A 16354-nucleotide genomic window follows, 5' to 3' on the forward strand; every position below is an offset into this window, starting at 1 on the left:
GGGGCCATGCAGTTCAGAATAATGTTAACATGGTTTAGACAGGAGAGGATCTGGAGATAACTGTGGCTCCTTACAGTCAGTATTGACCTTCTTAGACCTTCACAGTTGTCAGAGCAAAGACCCATAATAACTGATGTTTGTGAGAATGCTGCCCAACACATGGGCACCTGGATACATGTACTAAGTGATATTTGATTTAAATGTACACAACAAAGCCCTTGTTTTGAAATGCTTCTTGTCTTATTAGTCACCCAATACATCTTGTTGATGGAAGAACCTAAAACATCACAATTTAAATCAACTTATCATGTGGTTTCTGTTCACAGAATAAATGAACCTGCTCAATACAGAGGAATGTGGTCAGTGCCTAAATTTGGAACCAAATATCAAGCCCCAAATATGCAGGAAGAAGAGAACAGGAGAATTGAAAACAACATCCATTCTCGAATTGAAGCTTTGAAAAATACTGTAAAAAGAGAAGTTGCCGAAGAGGAAAGTATGAGAAGATATAATTATAATAACGACATTAGCAGGACAGCAGAACAATCCTTATCAAGCAATAATGATGCAGGCAACAGCTTCAGTTCTTATGAATATCAAGACGAGGCAGAAGAGAAAAAAAGAATTGAGAACAGCATCAATTCCCTAATTGAAGCTTTGAAAAATGCTGTAAAAAGAGAGGTTGCCAAAGACAAAAGTATAAGAAGACATAATTATAATAACGACATTAGCAGGACAGCAGATCAATCCATATCACAAAATAATGATGAAGGTAACAGCTTCAGTTCTTATGAATATGAAGATGAGGCAGAAGAGAACATGAGAATTGAGAACAACATCCATTCTCGAATTGAAGCTTTGAAAAATGCTGCAAAAAGAGAGGCTGCCGAAGAGGAAAGTACAAGACGATATAATAATAATAATAATAATAAATACATTAGGAGCACAGCAGAACAACCCGTATCACACAATAATGATGCAGGCAACAGCTTCAGTTCTTATGAATATGAAGATGAGGCAGAGGAGAACATGAGAATTGAGAACAACATCCATTCTCGAATTGAAGCTTTGAAAAATGCTGCAAAAAGAGAGGCTGCCGAAGAGGAAAGTACAAAACGATATAATAATAATAATAATAATAAATACATTAGGAGCACAGCAGAACAACCCGTATCACACAATAATGATGCAGGCAACAGCTTTAGTTCTTATGAATATGAAGATGAGGCAGAGGAGAACATGAGAATTGAGAACAACATCCATTCTCGAATTGAAGCTTTGAAAAATGCTGCTAAAAGAGAGGCTGCCGAAGAGGAAAGTACAAGACGATATAATAATAATAAATACATTAGGAGCACAGCAGAACAACCCGTATCACGCAATAATGATGCAGGCAACAGCTTCAGTTCTTATGAATATGAAGACGAGGCAGGAGGGAACATGAGAATTGAGAACAACATCCATTCTCGAATTGAAGCTTTGAAAAATGCTGCAAAAAAAAAGGTTGCCAAGGAAAATAAAATTATCAGGACACCAGAACAATTCTTATCACACAATAATTATGCAGGTGACAGCTTTGGTTCTACTAAATATGATGAATCAGAATATGAAGATGATGCAGAATGGCACAGGAGAATTGAAAATAACATTCAATCTAGGATTGAAGCTTTGAAAGAAGACATAAAAAAAGAGATTGCCAAAGGTAAAATTAAAAGTAGAAATAAAAATACAGAAGTTAAGAGGAAATCAGAAGAATCTCAATCACATAATAATGATAGAGATGACATTATGGAAGAGCTACAAAATTTCAATCATCCATACAAATCATCCTCTCTTCATGGTAAAGGTGGAGGCATGGCCTATCCTGCGGTTTTGATGAATGTAAAAACAGCTATCATTAATATTCAAGACGGGAAAAACAGAGATTCTGTAAGTATGAACAATTCAGTAGCACTTCTAATATTATATAGAAAAATACAAACTTATCAACTCTCCCAATAACCATTATTCAGTTTTAATACTAAGTCATGCAACATCAGCAAAGATTCTAGCAGCAACAGCAAACAGTAATATTTCTGTTCAGTTTCTTGACTGTATACAATGAAAAGGAAAGCAAAGCTGTCCTGCTATATACCATATAGGCACTGGGGGGGGGGGGGGGGATATAGTTCCTGCTCATTCTTGATATCGGCACAAGACAAGGGCAAGTGGTCACCATCATGCCCTGGCCGTGCTTTACTCCTAGGTACCCACCGGACAGGAGGTTGGGTGGGTCTCAGAGACGGTTGGACGCAGAGGCTAGAGGAAGAATCCTCTGCCCCTGCTGGGGATTGTATACAATATAATTAACTTTATCAAAAGTCTCCACACTTTTCCTATTTGGCTGCACAGTTGCTTATGTGTTTCAGCTGTACAGAGCCACCTACCTCACAATATGAGATTTGAGGTTCCCAAAATGGTGGAAATGTCAAACAAAATTAAAATCAATATCCGTCTTAAAATTCACATATTAGTTATACCTATTTATTATACCCATAATACTACTTACTATGAATTAAATAAATGTCCAAATTTGTAAGAGTTACTTGTCAAGGACTTTCATCCATCGAGTTACACGGTTGCCATAACCCAATCTTACTGTATATACTTTCCATATTTTATTAATATCTGCATTCCATGCTGATATTAAAAATAAGCACACTGTTTAAAATTGCTACAATTGTAGTTAGTTAATTTCTCAATATTCAACACAGAGTCTTTACCTATATTCTCTTTGCAGAACAACATAAGGGTCGAGGGTTCAAACACTGTGAAAGGAAATGATGAACTACGTGACAGCAGTATGATGTTACCAGAGGAACTGTTATCATTAGTTGAAGGAAGAAATGAAATTGTCCAGCCTAGTGGTGGGAGAAGCAAATCTGATTATGATTTTGGTGATTTATCTCATTAAAATTAGAATTATGAACTCCTGTGAAGGAAACGGAGGAGAAAAAAATCCAGAGAAGTCTGAAACACAGACAAGAGATCTATCCATTCCTGAGGTACACAGCAAGAAAACATTGGATGTTACTATTTTAATCCTAATGTTGTGAACATAATTGTAAATAGTGTTAACCTTATAGTGTTATACAGGACTACATGATTTGACCTTCTTATGTCATCCTCAAGTTCATCTTAAATATCAAATGGTACAAATAAGGCAGCTGGTAGCTGATTCACGGATCAATGCGAGGACTGTACATGATGTATACAGGGTGATTCAAAAGGTTAGAATTGTCATATTTAAGGTTGGATACTAAATACTGAATTGATATACATAATCACATTTTTAAAACACAAGTGAGAGTTAAAAATGTTTTTTTCGTGGCAGGATGACCACCGTCCTGCTCATGTGGCTGAAGGTGGTGCCAACAAAGCGTGTCTGTTGGGTTGAAGATCTCTCTAACGTGCAGTGAGAGACTGGAGAATCTGCTGTTTGCTTTAACCACTGTCTAAGAAGGTGTTATGAAGAAGATTTATTTATAATTTATTCTGTGGAAGATTGTTGGAATCACAGATAGCCTTGACCCTGTGAACCAGGGTGGAGTCAATCAGATAAGAGGTTATGTGCGGGATTCCTGCCCCAAGCAGTCAACGTGTCTCCTTTTCCAGAAAGAAAATGTAGCTGTCTGTTCCAGACCCTTAGTCAACATTGTGAATTGAATGTTTGTGGATGCTATTGAGGTTGAAGTACGAAGTAACGCTCACACACATCAACCTCTATCTGAATGCCAAGTCTCTTCACCATCTGGCTAACAGGGCCAAGGTTATCCATGATTCTGATAGCCTTTCATACAACCTAAATTTACTTCATGAAACATTCTTAAACAATGGGTCCAAACACAATGTCAAGACAGTGGGCTTCCTGCTAAGAAAGCTGTCCATTTTCTTTCAGTCCATTATTTGTATCCTGGCCCCAGCAATGTCAGGTATATATGGTATATTGTCACTCTGTACACAGCCTGCAGCCAACCATCTCTGTCTCCTACACGGAGACGCCCCATTGGCTTGGATTACTTCCCCTCATTCCTTGTCTCTGACTGACCCAAACCCAAATTCTTCTGTACATTTTTCTCCATTTCCCAGCATCAGGACTCGAAAAATATCACAGGCTCAAACTTGCCAGCGGTCACATGTACAACCATTCAAGTCACCAAGGAGCCATTATGGCTCAGTCTAAGTAAGATCTACTGTATAATGTACAGTCTAGCAGACTCCTTTTATAAATTGCACATATTATAAAAAGGGATGTAAATAAATGTGCAGTACAATGCATATACTGTGTAACCAGCATAAAATAAAATAAATTTAAATTTTGTTACCCTAGAGGAATACTTATTTCCATAACTGAACAACACATTCACATCTCAAGCAAACAGAAACAAAATGTAAATGGCATAAAATATAAATGATGACAAGAGCAGTGTGATTCACTTCACCACTCAAGAAACATCATTCAGGATCACACACTGTTCATATTTTTGTGTACTTCAGACAACTTCTGTGACTACAGTATTGTCATTTCTCACAGTCTCCCTTTAAAAATGAGGTCATCTGTGCACATATTCACACACACACAGATTGAAATAAAGTAAACCTAGCTATTGAAAACATACCTTCTGCCAAAGCATCATTGCATGGAGACATGGTGGTAGAGCTCCAACCCATCATCAAGACAACATCTGATAAGAATGGACAGGGCAGATAAGTAGTACATATAAAAGTGTAGTCAGAAAAGCTGACAGAAGAGACATCTTGGAAACCTAAAAGGAAGGATAATATTAAAATGTATCTTAAGGGAATGGTGTGGACAGGATTCTGCTTACTGAAGACAGGGTCTAATAGTGGGCTTCTGTGAACAGAGTAATTAACATTTGGGTTCTGTAGAAAGTTGGTAATTTAACTAGCAGATTATCAGGTTCTTTATGAAAGAAATGTAATCTTTTAACTGCTAATTGCAAAACCATCTAGATTTGTCAACATAATCATCATAATATTACTTTGGCTCTAATGTACTTTAAAAATATAATTAATATGTGAGTCATATTTAATCACCAACACAGTAATACTAAATTTGCAGACACACTGTGCTTTCCTTCAAATATATTAAGGATGATCAGTAAGTAACATCCAAAGATGTGTTATAGTTTATTTGGTATTTAAACATGAATATTCAACAGGACAAGTAACATGTTCTCGAACCAACGATGAGAATAAACTGTACATCCCAAAATGCTGCTTTCCATGTGAAAAAATCCTGCATTGTATGGACTCTAGTGATCAAACTGTACCCCATCAACAAATGAGTAAAAAATAATCACATGATGCCTTAAAAAAGTCAACCCATCTCAAAATCAGGGGAAGGTTCTGTTAGTGACATTCAGGGATGTACAGGATATTATTCTCCTGGAGATTCTGGACAAAGAAAAAATTAATAGAGATTAAACATGATTAAACACTGTACATAATCAAGCAAATACCTGTAATAAGCATGCAGATTATATTCCACATCCTTATACTGTGAAGGATCCATGAAATGTAATTAATTCTAATTGCCATTCACTAACAGAACTGATTCACATTATGGATGTTATGGATACACTTTCAAAATTATGCAGTAGCACCATCAAACACATTTCAGTCTATCACTCAACAATGAAAACAGCATGGTTTTCACTGTTTGTAATGTTTGATTATTTTGTAACACAGTTCATAAATGGTTCTCTTAATTTTCTTACACCGAAAGTCATCAAGCAAAGAAATCATTAACACAACCATAACCACAAATACAAGCAGTGGACTTCAAATATCTGTATGTACCAAGAACTCTTCTTATCACATCCTGCAAATATGTTATGTAGACTGTTAGACCAACTGCTCATGGAAATACCACTAGACAATTTAAACAATACCATTCTCCTTACACGAAAACTTAAGATGCACCTCTTATGCAAAACACAAACATTTTGTGTCAGACATAAACATTTCTTACAAAGAATACATCTTTTTGTTTCATACCAACAAACCCATATGTTCTAAAAGCTAACCTTCAAGACTCCCTCAAATTGTCTTAGCTGTTGCTGCTGGGATAAGTCACTCAGCTAAAATAACTGGATGTTCATTTTCAATGTAAATCTAGACAGCAAGCAGCCACTCAATCACTGAACTGTCAACATTTCTGGAATTAAATGTTTCTTTGGGCTCCTACATGACAACCACTTAAATTGGGGGGGGGGGGGGGGGGGAGACCACATTACACAGTACTCTTCGATACAAAGTTGTTGAATTTCATGTCTTTGCAGAGACCTTGTATTTGCACAGTGAAGTTCTCTCTTATATTCCAAGAATCCACTTACTCCTTACTATCAATCATTCGCAATTCACCTTGCTGCATCATCTCATACCATCCACACACTCAGCACAAAAAGTTATCTTATTTTTTCCATCTACTGTAGCTGGCACCCCTGATTTTGTGAGTGGTTTCAAGGAGGGAGGGAGAGAGAAACGCACAGATTTAAAAAATATTAAAAGTGAAAACAGCATTTTTAAATCGAGGAAACATGGTAGTTTAAGGATTAAATGTCGGAACAATTCTTTTCACAATCCAATTACAAACATAACACAAGAACCGCTCAATCGTACGCTCGCAAATTCTTAAGCCGTCTTTTCGCCGGCCAGATGTCGTTTGTGATCTGTACGTTCATTTCGACCGCATGATTTAAATGGGCTAAACATTTATATGGATATTTTACGATTTGTTCTATGACGAATTCTGTTGTGTCCCTCATGAAATAACATATCGCGATAGACCAACAGTAATATACGTAAATTTAGTATGGAATAAATAAATGCATCGTGAAACATGTATGTACACAGTAGGCCATGACGAATTACGCATATTTTGTTTCGGTGCATTGTTACAGCAATATAACGTCATTATTGCATTACCACGGAAACGTACTTGTTGCATGGGTTGTGATAGCAACAAATTTTAGGAACGTCGTACAACTAAGACTACAAACATTTTCTGGATGATTTCATCATTATGAAAACAATTATTTTTATCCTGTCTGCGCTTTTTGCATGTGTGCTACAAAATATGGAATCACGAACCATGGAAATTTCCCATCACAATCTAGAAGAAAGCAAGTTAGTTCAGTAGTTTTATAACATTGGAGTTTTTATCATATACTAACAAAGTGTGTGTGAATGGCTATAAATAGTATCTAAATTTATGGAATACAGCAAGAAATCCATTATAATTTGTTTGGTGGTAAAACATATGATTCAACTATATGCAACTAGGCCTTTGTGCTGAATTGCTGGTTCTGATATTATTCACCCATTACTTCTCATCGATGGAAGAACATTAAGTACCATAAGTATGGCTCTTTAAAAATGGCAAGTTTTGTCAAATTGTGACATTCAGATGAAGATAATTTAGTAAAAAACAGATAAGAGCAGTAGTATTAGTATGTTATATAAATGTTACAGCAGACTGAGAATAAGTAACCATACTCACCATATTTTGTTTCGTGCAACCAAATCTTCAGCCAAAGGATTTCTTTGGGATCACAGTACGCTATGACAAATTTAAGTGTATGGGAATGAAGAAAGATTAGTACCTAGTTATGATTGCAAGATGGTCCATATGATACCATTTTACATTAATATGAACCAATTTTCTACACTACACATAAATGTAAAAAGAAACTGGTACATGAAATAAGATACAGATCCAACCAATTTCTTCTTTAAGATTAAAATTATTTATGTATTGTATATGTAAAACAATATTCCACAATACTGATACAGACAATACTTTTTTGTATATGTTCTTTTCCTTACCTTCACAACACTGATTTGTATAAGCAATTAATTAATATCAAGACCAATGGAGGATGTAAAATAGTAAAGAATGCATTTGGAAAAACTAAAGGTATATGTTCTAAATCACTGGACATGTTGTGAAGAAACATTCTACTTTTGAACTGATCATATTTTCGCATTATCATCATATAATTACTTGCCCCATTCACAGTTATGAATAATAATAGATGACAAAAGTACACAAATCTTATCATGAGGTTTCTGTTCACAGAATAAATGGACCTGCTGAATACAGAGAAATGTGGTCATTGTCTAAATTTGACACCAAATACGAAGCCCCAAATATGGAGGAAAAAGCTTTGAATGGTGCTAAAGATGACACCATACAGCACAGTTTGCCTTCAGACATGTTTTTAAGACATGACAAACTCAGAACTGCAGACTCAAATGGGGATAAATCACAGAGTTCTGAAGAAAAAATTTCAAATATTTCAGAATCTGATAATCCACATGGAATCTCTATTTCATCAAATAATAATTTTCTGTGGCACAGAAAATCATTGACAAAATATCCTTCAATTACAGAAGAACAAAATACTCATTTCTCTTCAGGTGACCAACATTATCCTGAAAAATTCCAGAACTTTTCACAAACTGCAAGTGAACTAGGAGCTCTTGATGCTGGCACAGACCCAAGAGAAAGAAGAGCCTTCTTTCCTCACCTACATTTTCATGCACGCCCTCGTGCACATCCTCGCACACATCCTCACACTCGCTACTTGAAGTTTCTAAGAGAAGGTACCAACCACAAGCGTAGATTCAAGGTGAATGAATATTCATTATATTTCAGGAATGAGGTTCCTAAATATAAAAAAAAGTACTTTGTTAACGTGGGAGAAGAATTGGCGGGGTCAAATGAAACAGAGCTTAGAAAATCCATTGAAGGTGAGGCAAAGAGGATCATCAGAAGTGAAGACTACATTAATTCTCAAATTGAAGGTTTGAAAGCTTTTGTAAAAAGAGAGATTGCCAAGGAGGAAAGTGCAAGAATAATTAAAAATAGAGGAATTAGTAGGAAAAGAGAACAATCCTTATCACATAATAGAGATACAGATGACAGCTCTAGTTCTTTTGAATATGAAGATGAGGCAGAACAGAACAGGAGAATTGTAAACAACATTGAATCTAGGATTGAGGCTATCAAAGATGCCTTAAGAAAGGAGTTTGCGAGGAGGGAAATTACAAGAAGAACTGAAAACATAGACATTAACAAGAAATCAGAAGAATCACCATCACATAATAACAATGGATATGACAATCAAGAGCTGGAAAATTTCCGTCAATATGAAGCATCCGTTCTTCACGGTGAAGGTGGAGACACTGTCCAACCTGCAGTTTTTATGAATGCAAAAGCCGCTATCAGTAATATTCAAGACGGGAAAAACAATGATTCTGTAAGTATGAACAATTCAGTTGAATCTCTTACTTAATATTATATATAAAAGCACTACAAACCTGTAGACTGTGTACTTAGAAAAAAAAACTCCCCCCCCCCCCCCCAAACACCAAATCCAGTTTTGTTACTCTCTTCATGTAATCATTTGATGCAGCTCATGACCTGAGAAGATTATATTACATAATGATTATCTTCATAATTTGTAGTTTTTATAAAAGAATATTAGGGATAATAAATATAGCAGTATGACCTTGATCCTTGATGTTGCATGAGATAGATAGCAAATGCATAAAAAATGTTTGTCTAGACATCTGAAAGAAAGAAACTAAGTGCAAAACCTAGCTGTAGATAGCAGGATAAATATTTAAATGGTTCATACAGATACAAGGTGTGAGAGTATGGACTAATTCAAACAATCTGACACAATGTCAAATGGTAAGTAAATCTAAGCATGGTAATGAGTTTTCAGGTTCCTGTAAAAAGCAGCAAATTTTCTGGCTGGTTGAGCAACTGATAGTTTCCAAGGACTTTCCTTCGTGGAATTACGTATTTGACATAAATAATTCTTACATTCCAATTATTGTTATTGATGTCTATTTTCCATGCTCTTAAAGAGATCCACATTCTATTTAAATTTTTTTTATTTACAACCTGTTAATTTGTCAATATTCAATATTGAGTGTTATCTTTACCTGTATTCTGTTTGTAGAGCAACATAAAAATCAAGGGATCCAATATTGTGAAAGGAAATGAACCACATTATTTATCACACGACAGCGATACGATGTTACCACAAGAATTTGAACCACAATTTGGAAAAAGAAAATAAATTTGTGTGTCTAGTGGTAGTGGATGCATCTCTATTATGATTTTGGTGATTTGTTTAATTAAAGTTACAAGGAAGAACTGTTGTGAGTAATGTCAGTGAAGGAATTAGAGGAAACAAAACCCAGAAAAGTTTGAAACATAGACAACGATATATCTGTCCATTTCTAATGTACACAGCAAGAAAACATTGGATGTTACAATTTAAATCCCTGTGAAAGACTGCTAGAATCACAGATAGCCTTGACCCTGTGAACCAGGGTGGAGTAAATCAGATAGGAGGTTGTCCTGTGTGGGATTCCGGTCCCAAGCTGCCATCAGATCTCTTTCTCCAGAAAGAGAATGTTGCTGTCTGTTCCAGATCCCCAGTTCCCATTGTGAATTGTACGTTTCTGGATGCTGTTTAGGTGAAGTAGGAAGTCATCTAGTTTTACATATCCATGGGGACAGATCACCTATACCTTCACCACGAAGGCTGAAAAAGATTGCTGCATTCTCTCTGCGGTTAGTGATGTTGACAGGAGACATAATGGTTCCTTTCGACATAGAGCATGCAGGAAACCCACACACAAACATCTGAATGCCAAGTCTCATCACCATCTGGCGAGTAAGCTGGCTGTACTCTCCACCCTGGATAACAGGGCCAAGGTTATTTGTTTCATAGATAGATAGATAGATCCTGTAACAGCTAATGGTGGAAGATTTTTATTAAATAAATTCTATTCAATTCTGGCATGAACAACTAGATTCCCCATCCCACAAATTTGTCATGGCTTCAAATGGACAGCACACAATGAATATATTATACACAAACGAAACTGTCAGTCAATAAACAAAATTTCGAGTTGTGTGGAACTTTGAGGTTATATCCAAGAAATTTAAAATAGAGAAAGATAAATAGAATTTAATTTTTTAAATCTAAACTTTCAGTATCTGAATGTGATGGTAACAAGATTTGTATGACTGGTAATCTGTACTTGGAAAGCACGCTTTATGTGTTCGTCATCTTCGTAACGCTTGTCACGAAACTGGACTTTTGGAAATATCGAAAATAAATCTCTTCCCCCCTCTATAAAAATGAGAATCACGATATATATAAATTTAAGCCAGCACTAGAAGTGCATGTCCTATCTCATTCCTTCTACGCCACAGAATGAAAAAAAGGGAAATACGGTAAACAACAGACATACCACGCCTGATTCTGTGGAAAGTTGATGAATTTCAGTTCTGTTTTACATCAACATTGTAAAATCAATACGTAAATTTGTTTAGCACTAGAAAGATGAGCACCACAGATAATTATACATGGCATTCGGCTACACATCTATAAATCATTACTGTTTTCGATAGTGTAATACAGTCGATTTGTTCGATAGTTGTTTCACCAGTTCATCGTTTGTTGTTGAAACATGGCATCGATAGGAATTCCTGTGTCGTTGAGATTTGGGCGATTAACAGTAGAAAATGTAGTAAAGATAGGAAGATACAGACATAACAGGTTCGTAAATGATTGTGTAAATAGCAGAATTTGCAGGTGTACCTTTGGAAGATATGACTTTGCCACCAAATTTAAAATTTCCATTTTAGCATATTTTCTTTAGAAAAATCAGAAGCAAGCATTGTCTACACAAGGAATACAGAAAGTCAGACACTTATCGACATGTATTTACCGGAAAATATGTCAGTATTTGAAGGAATCGTATACCCTATGATTCTTAACCTAATTTTAGTCTATGATGCAATGGCTAGTTGAGCATGCGGGCAGTCATTAACGCTGTTCAGAGAACTATCGGAATTTACTAAGGAGAGCATTAATAATAAATTGTATTTCAGAGTTTATCAGTACTATGTATTTTCGGTGTTGATATTTAAAATACTGTTGACATATTCAGAAGCTTCTTTCTCATATATTAAAACATTTGGATGTTTTTTGTGCCTGATAAAGGTTATATCCAACACTTAGCACACAAAAGTAAAAGGTATATTAAATGTCTCTGAGAACTACATTTTGTTAACCGTTTAATTTTCTACGAATGAATTGAAGAATTTGAAATTAATACCTTATGTAGACATTGGTATTGTCACTAGTTTTCTTACAGTGTAAAACATGTTTTATTTCCTTACCTTTAGAAAGTTCAATGAAGATTTTGAAAGAAATTAAATTTAACCATATACAAGGGTGAAGATGTACATGACCAGAGAATTTAAACAAACAGTAGAAGAAATAAACATTATGTGGTTGCATTATGTTGAGGAAGTGAACATTAAATGTCCCAACTGTTTTCAGCAAGACCTCACTTGATTTCTCTTAGTCACTATGTCTCTGTACTATGTTAAGTAATGGTTTAAAAGTATTTTGAAAGCCAAACATAGCCATGTGTTCCTCAGACTGATAGCCTGCGTGTGCGCACACACTACTTTAATACAAAGTACAGGTTGTTCACTGGTAAACTAAAGTGCATGTGTCACTTTCCAGGTCCCAGCTGAAACTGCATGACTCACTGTCAAACACTAAAAGGTTTCCCTGATATGAGCCAAGTATCGCCCCATAAAAACAGCTTATCTTTTTTAAAGTTTCAGCCAGAATCTTGGAAGTAACAGTTGCATTCAACTTTATCAGTGAATGCACTGTGTCATCATTCTCTTACAGATACCCCAGTCATACACCCTTTCTAAATCAGTGGCTTACTGGCCAAAGAGGAATGGGTGCTGCAACATCACAAGAAACAAAACAAAATGCAGAAACAACTGCAAGTGAAGAATCAGAGAATGAAAAAAAATTACGAATGGAAACTGAAAGTCTGGCCAAAGAAATAGATTTATTGTCTGAAAAGAAGCTAGAATTGGAAGTAAGTCAATGTAAATGTCATCTGCATTTTGTTTTACTGTGTACATAAAAATGCTTTGATTTGGGTTATCCAGAAGTGTTGTACAACATAAAAAGAATGTTCATAATAAACTTAAGAATAAATTGAAGAAACATTTATCATTTCAGAAAGTTTTATTTTCTGTTATTGAAGACACTGGGAAGTAAAATGTGATTCCACCACTATGCCCATTGTTTTGTATGATAGAAAATGTTATTTTTGTTTTGTGGTTTATTTAACAATGCTGTCAGTATCTCAAGACTATTGGAAATTTGGCCTTTAACAGCAGGATGAACATAAAATAGATGTGGATGCCTTTCTTCTGGGTTATTGTGCCATGTGGCCTGGCAGAAGTTTACCAACATTTCAAAGGTGCTTATCTTCTCAGTCATCAGGGCAATGAGTTTAAGCACTCTAGTCACCCTGATGATGGAGGTAGGAAGCATGCCTGAAAGATTGGTAAATTTCTACCAGACTACATGACACAAAAACCTAGAAGAAAGGCGTCTTTGTACTTAACACTGAGAGATCCTGAAAAACAAAGCACTAAAGAGAATATGTGAATTTAAGAATGAAGATTACAAAATATTACATTCATTGGGACTTCCCATTTTCTTGTTTGGTATGCAATGTGGTTACAAACATAAAGAGTAACCATTAAACCACCCACTATGATGCAGACTCCCTGCTTACACTGAACCAATGCATTTCATCACTTGTATTTAAATACAAATGGCAACTGAAGAGAATCTGAATAATAATTGTGGATTTTTAAATTTTTTTTACAGGACAAATACAAACGAGCTCTAGCAGACAGTGAAAATATGAGGCAGAGGTTAATGAAACAGATAGAGGATGCAAAAATCTTTGGTATTCAGGGATTCTGTAAAGATCTGTTAGAGGTAGTACCAGTATTAAAAAAAATGCTTACATAGTTTTATAGAGACGGGCGAGAATATCATTATTTTGAACACATATTTTTTCACTCAAAGGTTGCAGACATTCTGGGCAAAGCTACAGAAAGTGTTCCAAAAGAAGAAGTTCGGGAAAGTAATCCGCATTTAAAGAACCTCTATGAAGGTCTTACAATGACACAAGCTGAATTACACAAGGTACTGTATGTTTAACTAGAATGAATTATTTAATGTTCATCACATTTATTAAATACTTGGGCTTAATCTTCACAAAGGTACAGAAAAAAATGTAATACCCTACTGAAAACTCATGGGACATTGTAATGTATGTTATGTGGAGAAAGATGCTACAGACTGGGCAACCGGGGTTCGATCCCCGACGGGGGCAGAGGATTTTTCCTTTGCGTCCAGACCGGCTCTGGGGCCCACCCAGCCTCCTATCTGATGGGTACTTGGGTCCTTTCCCGGGGGTAAAGCCGGCCGGGGCGTGATGCTGACCACTCACCCCCATCTAGTGCCGAGGTCAAGAATGAGTAGGAGCTATACCTCCTCTCCCCCCCAAGTGCCTACATGGCATATAGTGGGACAGCTTTACTTTTTTATGTGTAATACTAGTTTTCTTATTGCGTATTCTCCTATTTAAAGTGAATATATGATTGTGCAAAATAAATACATTTAAATATTGTCAGAAACTGTGAATTTTACTAATGATTCAGTTCTAAACCAGGGTTCATGTAACATTTAACAGGTATTCAGACGACACGGCCTTATTCCAATTAATCCCATAGAAGAGAAGTTTGATCCCAACTTCCATGAAGCACTTTTCCAACAGGTAAGATTAACTTTGAATTGTTACTGAAATGTGGGATGCTTTCCCACATATGACAAGCAGAAACCAAATGCTGAAGGTTATGAATTAGTAGAATACTTCACATTTTATGTATTTCTTATGCTTGAATTTTCCTGACCTCTTACAACAAATGATGATGGGCTTGTCTGTCACCATGACAAAAAATATCAGCCAAAATTTATATATGTATTATAGCCTAGAATTATTTGAAATTAATTTTTTACACCAACTTCTTTTGATATAAAGGAACTGTATATTAACGTGGAACAGATTTTAGTTTGATAACAAAAAATAGAAGCTGCATAACTAAATGTGAATCTTTTCAGGAGGTCCAAGGGAAAGATCCTGGTACAATTGTGGTAGTATCAAAGACTGGCTACAAGCTACACGAACGAGTTATACGGCCAGCTCTAGTCGGGGTTGCCAAAGCTCCCTAGATTAAACACAATATAATGGCAACAAACACTATGATAGGAGCCATAAATACATTTATGTAGGCAGATATTGTACACAACAGAATTTGTATTATTCTCATTGAACATATTTTCTGTATGGACACAAAATTTTTAAAGTAGACACTGTCTGCGAAACATGGTTACGAAACTTGTATTTAGAATAAAACAGGACACTAAAAATGAAGTTATACATTTGTCAGTTTTTTTTTAAGATTTCAATAAAGCAAATAAAGTTTTGGAACAGTGTTTATTATATTCCTTTTTTTTTACGTAGACTGCACTCACCACAACTTATGTTTTAATTTTAATACGAACTGGATGGTTTGTACTGTACTTCACTCTTGGCAAGCAACACACATTACGCACACTAGAAAATGTCTGTTACCGGCAGGTAATATATACATTAATGACGAGCTCTCCTCGCACGTTATTTTGTATCATACCACGAGGTTTATAATTTGAGTAAAATATGTACCAACAACATTAATGCAATACTGATTAAAATTAAAGTATTGGCCCATGTGTTAAAATTCAAGACACTGCTTTGACTGAATGATTGATGATGATGACGATAGAGCATTCTGTAGTAAAGCATTTGCCTACAGATCTGTTATTGATAATGCATCTGAATGAAGAAATATCACAGATAAAACTATCAATTAATCTTTTCTCTTAATGCCCTGTCTTATTCATAACACAACAGCTGTATCATAATGAAAAATACAATAATTCATAACCAAGAAAAAATCATAACAGGGAAATGCATAAAAATCATCTCTGATGATTTGAACTTCACAGAGAATTAACAAGGAAGTATCATTCAAGTGTATAAATTTCATACTGATGTGAGATAAATTTTGAAACACTTGGAGAGAAAGATTAAAACAAAGCTAGCATTTACATCTTTCTTTTTTTATGTACAGTGCAAGAATACAATTTAGTCACAGCATTAAGACAATACAGCTATCAGACTGACTGAAACATACACTGCTACGATAACGCGGTAACGTTTCTACACAAATCTGTAACATCAAAAACTGTGAATTTTTGAGAAACCATACAAGTGATTATGATCGAAAGTGATTACACAGAAAAACTTTATTCAAATTTAAGAC

General features: G+C 35.5%; 4 protein-coding genes across 9 annotated transcripts in view; 3 read left to right on the top strand and 1 right to left on the bottom strand.

Annotated features, from left to right (window-relative positions):
- Nucleotides 1–4363, top strand: part of LOC110828212 (uncharacterized) — a 5504-nt gene extending 1141 nt beyond the window's left edge. Inside the window, exons 2-4 of one of the 3 annotated variants that reach the window (XR_002542589.2) lie at nt 327–1929; nt 2780–3269; nt 3374–4363. Coding sequence is in view for 1 of the 3 variants with exons in the window: in XM_022060708.2 (XP_021916400.2) it covers nt 327–1929; nt 2780–2953 (1777 nt within the window). In the remaining 2 variants the exon portion in view is untranslated. Of the gene's footprint in view, nt 1–326; nt 1930–2779 lie in introns of all 3 variants that reach the window. The other 2 variants (XR_002542590.2, XM_022060708.2) reach the window with 2 other exon arrangements.
- Nucleotides 1–6707, bottom strand: part of SecS (Sec synthetase) — a 25213-nt gene extending 18506 nt beyond the window's left edge. The window contains exons 1-2 of one of the 2 annotated variants that reach the window (XM_022060710.2): nt 6090–6707; nt 4659–4805 (exon numbers count right to left, since the gene is read on the bottom strand). The gene's annotated coding sequence lies outside the window, so the exon portion shown is untranslated. The remainder of the gene's footprint in view (nt 1–4658; nt 4806–6089) is intronic. The other variant, XM_087344153.1, reaches the window with a different exon arrangement.
- Nucleotides 6708–6937: 230 nt separating this feature from the next.
- Nucleotides 6938–12797, top strand: LOC147874596 (uncharacterized). 2 transcript variants are annotated; one of them, XM_087344154.1, is made up of 4 exons: nt 6938–7191; nt 8144–9326; nt 10515–10760; nt 12630–12797. In XM_087344154.1, the coding sequence occupies exons 1-3, from the start codon at nt 7088–7090 to the stop codon at nt 10731–10733; spliced, it is 1506 nt and encodes a 501-aa protein (XP_087200280.1). In that variant the 5' UTR covers nt 6938–7087; the 3' UTR covers nt 10734–10760; nt 12630–12797. The 2 variants fall into 2 exon arrangements, with proteins under 2 accessions (XP_087200280.1, XP_021916410.1); XM_022060718.2 differs by lacking the exon at nt 12630–12797 and having other exon boundaries at nt 10561–10698.
- Roe1 (grpE protein homolog, mitochondrial Roe1) lies at nt 10052–15480 on the top strand. 2 transcript variants are annotated; one of them, XM_022060725.2, is made up of 6 exons: nt 10052–10161; nt 12804–13002; nt 13809–13922; nt 14013–14132; nt 14683–14766; nt 15111–15480. In XM_022060725.2, exons 2-6 carry the CDS (start codon nt 12856–12858, stop codon nt 15219–15221), a joined length of 576 nt encoding a protein of 191 aa, XP_021916417.1. In that variant the 5' UTR covers nt 10052–10161; nt 12804–12855; the 3' UTR covers nt 15222–15480. The 2 variants fall into 2 exon arrangements, with proteins under 2 accessions (XP_021916417.1, XP_021916411.1); XM_022060719.2 differs by lacking the exon at nt 10052–10161 and adding an exon at nt 11226–11651.
- The last annotated feature ends 874 nt before the right edge of the window (nt 15481–16354 follow it).

The sequence above is a fragment of the Zootermopsis nevadensis genome, unplaced genomic scaffold, assembly GCF_977971745.1.
Source record: "Zootermopsis nevadensis isolate Lab colony 2312 unplaced genomic scaffold, Znev_1.0 Znev_ptg000007l, whole genome shotgun sequence".
In the NCBI taxonomy this organism is placed as follows: Eukaryota; Metazoa; Arthropoda; class Insecta; order Blattodea; family Termopsidae; genus Zootermopsis; species Zootermopsis nevadensis.

Excerpts from the sequence above, each read along its gene's own strand:
- LOC147874596 (XM_087344154.1), top strand. The coding sequence starts at position 7,088 with ATGAAAACAATTATTTTTATCCTGTCTGCGCTTTTTGCATGTGTGCTA. Across the intron at positions 7,192-8,143 it reads CACAATCTAGAAGAAAGCAA|AATAAATGGACCTGCTGAAT; the intron begins GTTAGTTCAGTA and ends TTCTGTTCACAG. Across the intron at positions 9,327-10,514 it reads ACGGGAAAAACAATGATTCT|ATCCCCAGTTCCCATTGTGA; the intron begins GTAAGTATGAAC and ends TGTCTGTTCCAG.
- Roe1 (XM_022060719.2), top strand. The coding sequence starts at position 11,563 with ATGGCATCGATAGGAATTCCTGTGTCGTTGAGATTTGGGCGATTAACA. Across the intron at positions 13,923-14,012 it reads TCTGTAAAGATCTGTTAGAG|GTTGCAGACATTCTGGGCAA; the intron begins GTAGTACCAGTA and ends TTTCACTCAAAG. Across the intron at positions 14,767-15,110 it reads ATGAAGCACTTTTCCAACAG|GAGGTCCAAGGGAAAGATCC; the intron begins GTAAGATTAACT and ends GAATCTTTTCAG.